The 9,285-nt window shown below is 39.1% G+C and overlaps 1 protein-coding gene across 3 annotated transcripts in view; it reads left to right on the top strand.

Annotated features, from left to right (window-relative positions):
* Positions 1-9,267, top strand: part of LOC139981634 (septin-2-like) — a 37,471-nt gene extending 28,204 nt beyond the window's left edge. For all 3 annotated transcript variants that reach the window (XM_071994170.1, XM_071994171.1, XM_071994172.1), the window contains 8 exons: positions 864-987; positions 1,908-2,042; positions 2,725-2,842; positions 3,369-3,470; positions 4,630-4,726; positions 5,405-5,456; positions 5,719-5,820; positions 7,181-9,267. In XM_071994170.1, the coding sequence (XP_071850271.1) occupies positions 864-987; positions 1,908-2,042; positions 2,725-2,842; positions 3,369-3,470; positions 4,630-4,726; positions 5,405-5,456; positions 5,719-5,820; positions 7,181-7,358 (908 nt within the window). In that variant the 3' untranslated portion in view covers positions 7,359-9,267. The remainder of the gene's footprint in view (positions 1-863; positions 988-1,907; positions 2,043-2,724; positions 2,843-3,368; positions 3,471-4,629; positions 4,727-5,404; positions 5,457-5,718; positions 5,821-7,180) is intronic.
* The last annotated feature ends 18 nt before the right edge of the window (positions 9,268-9,285 follow it).

Genomic DNA, 9,285 nt, shown 5'->3' on the forward strand with positions numbered 1-9,285 from the left:
GTCCGGCCCGCCGCAGGGTTGCGTCCGGCCCGCCAGAGATGCTTGTACGGTGCGAAATTTTAGTGAGCAGATTTATTGATAACAATTTGAAGCTATATAATCAATCATTCGAACATTCTGGGTCCAAAAAACTGCATACAGGTCAGTTTGTGTGACACTCTCAGCGGAGGGGGGCGGGCGGCTGGACTTTATTCATCTGTTTTATCAGGAAGGAAAATAAATCAGTGCGAAAAATCGAGCGTAGGGTTCATGCGGCCCCTCCTTCATCATAATCATTCCATGTGGCCCTCCTCTGCAAAAGGTTGGACAACCCTGGCCTATATGAATACTATGAGGGTGCATATATGTACTATATCAATACCGTGGGTGCAATAATACCTTTTGTTGTTATGGGCCAATGAAGCCTACAGTCAACTATTCTTGCTTTATAAAGACGCTTTATTTGAAAAGATCGCACTGCGTTTATGGTAGGCGAGAAATGAGCTAAAAAAGAGCCGTACATTCACGATGATGCATAAATGTAGGCATGAAAATATTCTTATCCCTGGCATTTGGTGGGGGGATATGGTGTATTACATCCCCTCCACCCATTTTCATGGGGGGATATATCCCCCCTTCCCCCCAGGATCGCCGCCCATGCGCATCAACATAAACTGAGAAATGATTAATTGTAGCCATCGTAGTACATCATTTTATACAAACCTGGCAGGAATATGTGATTTAAATTTAACTTTAATAACTTATCAAAGTCACTCTATGTGATATTACATCGTGTTCACACGGTAATTTATTGAAATAGCCCCCCCCCCCCCTTTTCCCCGGCTTGTATATTACAGTCCTTTTTTCGTTTTCCTTTTGTCCAGAGAAAATCAGTCAAACCGTCGAAATCGAAAGGTCAACGCAAGATATCGAGGAAGGAGGAGTCAGACTAAAACTAACGGTTGTCGATACACCGGGGTTCGGCGATGCCGTTAATAATACCGACAGGTGAGTCATATGATAACCAAATACAGTTCACAAGTATACATCTTGTGGTACTGGTGGCAGTATACTATTAAACTGTCTCTAGTGGATTATATATAGTCTGATGATACTTGGTACTGGTGATACCTGCTTTCAGCTGTCAGATATTACAGAAATCTCATTTCATTAGTTTACATGGATGAGATTTCCCTTTCTCTCCAATCTCTCCCCCCCCCCCCCCTGTCTCTCACATACCCCACCATAAAGGAGAATATATCATGGGACGGTAAACTTATGATGAGGTAATCTAAAATAAAAACTTCAGAATCTAACCCAACCCATTACGCTACCCCTGCACCCCACACCCTCATACTTTAACCCTCAACTATATCCCGTACCATACCCAACAGGAAATGCTCCGGTTCAGTTTCCATATCAAATTGGTATAGTGATTAGTCTAATGAGAAATGCGTTGTGTGTGTGTGTATGTATGGGTTTAGAGATATATACAAAACGGGAACAACTTTCACCAAGACAGACTGCTCGTTTCGTTGCACAATATATAGTAGCTATATGTATAACAGCTAGTCGTAGTCCACGACATGAAGGTATATTGATAAATCACATTAGCCCCAAATATGATAAATTTCAACGATTTTTCAACTCTTGTTAAAGCTTCATTATTTCAAGTACTGTCATGCTGAGATAAATTTCCTTAACATCAACTGATAAATAATTGGCGAAAATTACCATTTTCCCCTTTTGTCTGCGTTTACTTTGGATGGGAAGGAGGGAGAGGGGGAAGGGGTTCGTCCGAATTTTCATGACAGTACTTTTGAAACGTTTTAGTAATATAAAGTCCATTGAAAGTGAAGGGCGATATACCGATGATCTTTAAAACCGAGGCTGTTTCAACTCCTTATCACTTCTCTCTCTACGCACAGTTTCACGCCAATTGTTACTTATGTAGACGACCAGTTTGAACAGTACTTCACGGATGAGAGCGGACTGAATAGGAAAAACATCGTAGATAACAGAATTCACTGCTGCCTGTATTTCATCTCGCCTTTTGGTCATGGGTAAGCAATATCGTCGTTCTTTACTCGATAGTCACACATTTGAAGAGCAAATATATGTTCATTGATTATTCATATCATCAAATTTATTTGCTGTTCAAATATGAAGTTCGCTTATTACAAGTTGAAGGTTGGCCCAGAACGGACAGTGGACCCAAAAACTAACTAGTACACCGTGACGTCAAAGAGGAGAATTTGCAGTATCGAAAAGTCGAAATTTTGACTTTTTTTTTTTTAATTCTTAACGTGTTTTCATGGTCAATCCTACACTACATGGATCAAAATCAAGTACTACACTCTCTTGAATGGTTCGGAGCTACTACTGATAAAGCCATCTGTATCATGTTCAGCTCGCTAGTTTACTACTGGGTATGAGTTGAGTTAGGTAGAGTGGAAAATAGGGGGCCAAACTCCGACATCTACTTTCAGAAAGACCCCCAAAAAAAATCCATGGGCTTGCAACAAAATACATGTTTGGACAAATAAATGTAGAACTGTTTATGAATATTGACCTTATTGATTTGAGATGGGATTACATTTAGAAACGTCTGGTTTAGGCGATAACATCAGTTTATACCAACAGTGCATAGATGCGATGTAATGTGTTAGTTACGGGCTACTTCTTTAATATACTGTTTTATGACGTCACTAACCTTATTCCTTGTGATTGGTTATTATCTTACAGGCTGCGTCCAATTGACGTAGAGTTCATGAAACGGATGCACAATAAGGTGAACATTATTCCAGTAATCGGTAAATCAGACTGCCTTACACCAACAGAAATCAAGAAATTAAAAGAAAGGGTTAGTATATTATGATTGGACTAAAGGCAGATTTCATCATTTCATAAATATTCATAGGACTAAAAAATAATTCCAAAGATAACGCTAGTACCAGATAAGTATTAAGGAGAACATATGTAGTGATCCAAAACAAGTCGTGTTGTACTCAGCAAACCCCACCCTACCCTCCCCCCCCCCCCATTCCACCTAGCCTCATGTGTCCAGGAGATGTAAGCGTAATTCCATGCAGCGTGCAAAGCAAACTGAATGAATTATATAAATGACTATCTCCTTAAGTTTATGTTAAAATTGACCATAAAGAAATATTGTACACCTACTACTATGCTATACACGTATTGAATGTTATTATGTAGTCAAAAAGGTGTTTTTTTATGATCATCTAGTTTCATCTCGTATTTTACTTGAGTATCAAGTCGTCATGCTCATTGTATGTTTAAAGAAGTTGAATAAATATAACTAAGTCAATAAGAATTTTCGCCAAGTTTGTAGTAATATGGGTCTATAAATTATCTGTTTTGTTCGTCAGATTTTGGATGAGGTAGACGAGTACAACATCAACATCTACAAATTCACAGATGGAGATTCAGATGAGGATGAAGACACGAGGAGAGAAAATAGTGATCTACAGGTAAACAAAAGAAACGAAAAACAAAGGAAACAATTACGCAATTTATACAGAACTAGTTTTATCGGCTATGAAGAAAGGTTTTTGTTTTGTTTTCTTCAAAGGTCGTCAAAATTTGGAGCCCAAACTTTAGCATGCTTAAAATTGCTAGAAGTTTTCAAAATCACTTTTCCAATTTTCCTGAAGGTTTTGGTTTTTCCAAAATATTTCCAGAGATTGAGATTGTTACAATAGATGATTAAATGTCTCAGCACTGTGAATAGGCTACATCTATAGAGTAACAGTAAAACGCTTGTTGAAATTGTAGAGTGGGCGGTGCCCAGTATCTGACTTACTAGCATATTTGGGGCCGATACTGACATAAACTTTAAGAGGTTCCCTCTTTAAAGCAGGATTAAGGTTACCTTTTCAATGATATGGCGTATGTTTTGCGATGTTCGTTAAAATTTAATGTATAACAAACAATATTGCTTGCATTTGAGGCCTTCTTTACTTCAAAAGTATATTTCTGTGTGCAAAGAAGGAAATGAGCCCAGATTTTGAATATTCAATAGATTAACCAAAATGTTAACAGTTTCATAATGTATGTATTGACTGAAAAAATGTTGTGTCTCGCATTTTTCAAAATTTCTGGAGTCAAAGATACAGGTTCGGCAAAGCAGGGGGGGTGTTGGTTTTTGGGGGGTCACGGAAAATTGCCATTTCGTTAATTAAAAGATGCCTTTTTGTTGAGAATTAAGAAAAGCTGTAAAGAGAAGTGCCCTTTTTTGTAAACCTGAAACAAGTCATTACAGAGTAATAAAAAACTGGCGTTTGCGCAGATAGTCAATTTAGCCAGTCGGAACACGTTGACGTGATTTGGTGGTTTGTTTCCACAAATCAATGTCACATGTCCCACTGCCCTTTGAAGTTTATGCCCCACCCCCAACCCCAAAATTTAAGTCTCTTTGCCCGAATATTTTTTCGGTTCGAATATATTACTCATAGATGGGTAGGCCTATATATGTCTTTTCAACTTGTTTCCTAAAGTGAATGAAATGGCGATGAAAACATCGTGAAAGGCTTGCTCGTAGTCATAGACAACAATAATCAAACTCCTTTGAGAGTTACCATTTGTAAATTGTATGCCAATCTATAATTTCAAACTTTTTCTTGTTAACAGTCCAGCGTGCCATTTGCTATTATCGGTAGCAATACAGTAGTGGAAGTTGGCGGGAAAAGAGTGCGTGGCAGACTATATCCATGGGGGATAGCAGAAGGTTGGTCAGCTTATAATTAATATTTTCCTCAACATTTCATACTTATAATTCATATGAGATAGACGGTAGTATTACTGGTTGGGAAAAAAAATACGTCATATTGTTTTGTTCAGGACATATTCCATTAATGAAAAATTCAGACGAACAAACCAAACAGCTAGTAGGCAACAGTGATGAACGATCACAATAGGGGGTGGGGTAGGGGTGGGGTAGGGGTGGGGGAGTGGGGTAGGTGGATAGGAGGGTGGGTTGGGGGGGGGAGTGCCGACCAGTCGTACTCCCAATGATGTAGCGAACACTTACACAACGTGATTAACAAGACTTAGCCTACTCTTTGAAATGTTGACCATGAACTGAAAATTTTCGTTCTACTACAGTTCATCGAGCTGAGAGCACAAACATCCAATGTCAGTGTTTGTAAGAGCAGATACACTGAGACAAACTTACATCTTGTGATCAGTTAATTCGAGAGCCTTAATCCCGAACATTGCTTCCTTTTTTTTTCTGTTCGACGTAATAGTATAGAATTTTAATGTAAGCGTCACAGCATGTGATAGCTGTTTTACCTAATTAAAAATACAGAATTTGTTTATTTCGATTCATTATTTATTTTTCTACCTCACTGAAAGTTAATGAGCTCTACTTAATGTGTGCACCTTGTTTTTTTTTTATCAACAGTTGAAAATCCCAAACATTCCGACTTCATTAAACTAAGGAACATGTTAATAAGGTGAGTGATTTACACAGGATCTTTTAAGTGATCTCTAAGAGTTGACATGTGCATGCATATCACTTCAATGATACACGTACATGTAATTACAAACAAGGGTATAGTCCATAATCAGATTGTAGCTTCCGGTGAAAGTTTTGGTTTGAGTTACCAAAAAGTATCTTCTTCCGAAGCTAGCATGGTGAATATGAATTTCTTTAAATAGCTGTCGTGAATTTATAAATATCTATAAATGAAAATGTTGTTATTCTTCCCAATGCAGGACACATATGCAGGATCTTAAAGATGTCACACAGGATGTCCACTACGAGAACTTCAGACTTCAGAAAATTAAAAATGGTGGCAAGATAGAGCCTGTTAATGGGTATGTAGTACATTTCTGAGGGCAATATTACTTGTGATCATACTTTATGAGTATGTAAGCACCCCCATCCACACCCCACCCCTCACCATCCTTCTAACCCTATCTCCTCCTAACATTGAATGCAGACACTTCTCCTCCACTCTGTTTTTCTCATTTGCTCGTGTGACCTATGAAAACGATCGAACAGTTATCACTAGTTAAAAAGAATTTCCTAATGCTAATACCTCTCTAAAACTTTACTCCAATATCATGCTCTCAAAGCACTGGTATTGACAGTACAAACAGTTCCTAACCTTGATTTGAAAGAAACATGATATTCATACTGCTCGTACTGACAATACGAGTGCTCTGAAGCGGGACATAACACTACAGTATAGAAAAATTGTCCCAACTGGGTGAAAGCATGGAACAACTTATGCATATTCATAATTGATAATATAGTAGAGACAAATTTTAATCGCATGGTTCAAGTACAGACACTGTTTAATATGTTAGTTCTGTGCATTTCATTCATGAGAAAAAAGGACCAATTAACTGTCTGCTTCGGAAATAAGCTGATATTACCAACAGATGCTATGAGTCACTTAGCTCATTATGGGTGTCTGCGAAGCACTATAATGTGAATAACCAGGTGCGATGTAGTGGAAGAAGGGGGGGGCTGGGAGATGCAGGGGTGACATGCTTTCTTACACCGTTGTGAAAAACATGAAAGGTGCCACTTTTCATAAATAAGGGTGCTCCGTTTTTTTAAGAAAAGGTTTCTTATTTTACTTTTTTTAAATTTTATTAAAACATGTTCTTTTTAGTTGCTTATATTCAAAAATGCCTTTTGATTGTAAACCACTCAAATCGGTACGAAAGTGCAAACATGATTAAGTTCGTCGGAAACTTTTTGATTGCCCTCTCAACCCAAATCCGAAAGCCCCATTGCCCCTCTAAGTTTGTTTCCGAATCGTAAACCGAAAACCCTCCCCCTTCCCATACCAAATTCAATCCTCTTCTGCCGCCCCTGTGTACGTTTATGGTTAATTTGATAAATGTAGCTATTGAACCTACTAGGTATTCATATTTGGTGTAAATCCTCGTTCCTGGTGATGTATAATGGGTTTGTATTTTTGTTGGCTTTAATAGTGTTGGATGTCGGTAATATACCACTAATCTGTGTAAATCACTTTGATGATTACCTGTAAGAAAATATTTTGATCAAAATATTTTCGTACAGGTAATCATCGAAGTGATTATCCACAGATGACTACCGGGTTAACAGATTGTCTCCCTTGATCAAGCAGTATTGGAAACATTTAAGCCCATCGGGGTCAAATAAATCAAATTTTTAAATTTGTTTTCCTCTCACCTATAGGAAACCACATGCTGATACAGACGCGAAGTTGAAGGAGAAGGAGGATGAGTTGAAGAAGATGCAGGAAATGATCTTAACGATGCAGAGACAGATGGCGATGCAGCAAGGAAAACAACAGATGAACGGCACCAACAACAACATACTGGACGATAGAGGCTCCAGCACCATAGATATGTAGATTGCCTTATTATCAGTGGACTATAGAATACAGACTGCAAACAAACAATAACATGCTGGACGATAGACGTTCCAGTAACATAGATATGTAGATTGCCTTACTATCAGTGGACTATAGAATACAGACTGCAAACAAACAATAACATGCTGGACGATAGACGTTCCAGTAACATAGATATGTAGATTGCCTTATTATCAGTGGACTATAGCGTACAGAATGCAAACAAACAATAACATGCTGGACAATATAGGCTCCAGTACTATAGATATGTTAACTGCCTTACATGATCAATGGACTATAGCGGACAGAATGCAAGCAAATACGATTAACGTTTCAGACCATATATATGTAAATTGCCTTATTATCAGTGGACTATAGCGTACATAATGCAAGCAAACAATAACACACTGGACAGCCAGCGCTGTCTGCTTTCTAGTTCGATTACAGACATGCTCAGTTGATCGCAGATCTGACCACTCATTTGTGATTGCAGATCGGCCATCTTCACTGATTGCAGACCTGTAATAGCCTCTATTGCTTCTCGACCTTTTGGCTAAGATCATGTGTAGTATCTGTTCCCTTTCGAAGTTTCGAGGAGAATGGTGATGCACACCTGACGATGATCACACAGTCAGTCCCGATGCAAGGGGACTGGGGTTGAGAGCGGATCAGTCGTTCGGTAGTTGGTTTTCGTGCCCAGGTTCTTTCCTGGGCGACTTTTTCTTATAAAGTATATCCTCTAATTGCAAACCTGCCATTTACTGTTTAAGGCGGAGTGTATTTACTAGTGTATTTACTATTTAAGGCGGAGTGTATAGCCTAGTGGTTAACGCCGGCGTCTCCCAGTCATGAGATCCCCGGTTCGATTCCCCGCCGACAGCAATGTGTGTCGTCTGGCAACGGTGTTGTTCAATAACAACTTCCTGACATGGACGTTAAATGGATGTGTGCCGAGAGATTGGCTTCGGTCAGCTTGCGAGTCTACAAGCCTCCATGGCTTCTTTCGCGAGTTCCTGCTTGCGGGAAGATCACATATACATACATACATACATACTGTGATGACAGACCTGCCATTACTGTGATGGCAGAGGTGCCATTTACTGTGATATGGCAGAGGTGTGATGGTGCCATTTACTGTGATGGCAGAACTGCCTTCAACTCTGATTGCGGACCTGCCACCGATTCTATGATTGCAGACATCTTCTACTCTTGTGATTGCAGACCTGCCACATATTCTGATTGTGGACTTATCTTGTCTGAATGCAAACACCCACTCTTTAGATTGCAGACCTGCTATCTACCCTATAGTTGCAGACCTGCTTTCTACTTCAATTACAGACCTAGTACCAGTTTAATTTTAAATTGTCGCTTGCCTGCTGATTAACATTAAAAACATAAACCAAATCTTTCTGCGGATGTTACTTAGAGGGTGTGTTCATCCATTACTGTACAATAGAAATGACCAGAAAAAAAGTCAGAGAAAACAAGGTTCCCAATAGGCCAAAAAATAAAAGGCGACATGGCTAAAATGATGGTGCTGGAGATTTCAACCAAAACATGCAGCTATATGCTAGACCCACTTGTGTGATGCTAACCTAACCTGGTAACCTGAGCAATTGGAATGGTGTTAAGTCTGGGAACTTAATAGTTAGCAAGAATGGGTTTAAGATAAGTGATTAGAATGTAAACTATGTGTAAACCTATACCCCCACCCCCTGGATACACATCTGTAAAGAGTTGGGGTAGAGTAGTAATTGGGGGGGGGGGAATTCTGTATTTAGTCTTCACAGATGTTTGACTAACCTAATGGACGCAATATGCTTGATGCTGCTTCCACATGATTAAGGTGCCTAACTGTGGAGCCCTGCACATACCTAACCATTCAAGGTTCCAGGTAAAATAGGTGAAAGGGGAGAAAAAAATAGTA

Source organism: Apostichopus japonicus, chromosome 15 (genome assembly GCF_037975245.1).
Source record: "Apostichopus japonicus isolate 1M-3 chromosome 15, ASM3797524v1, whole genome shotgun sequence".
Taxonomy (NCBI): domain Eukaryota; kingdom Metazoa; phylum Echinodermata; class Holothuroidea; order Aspidochirotida; family Stichopodidae; genus Apostichopus; species Apostichopus japonicus.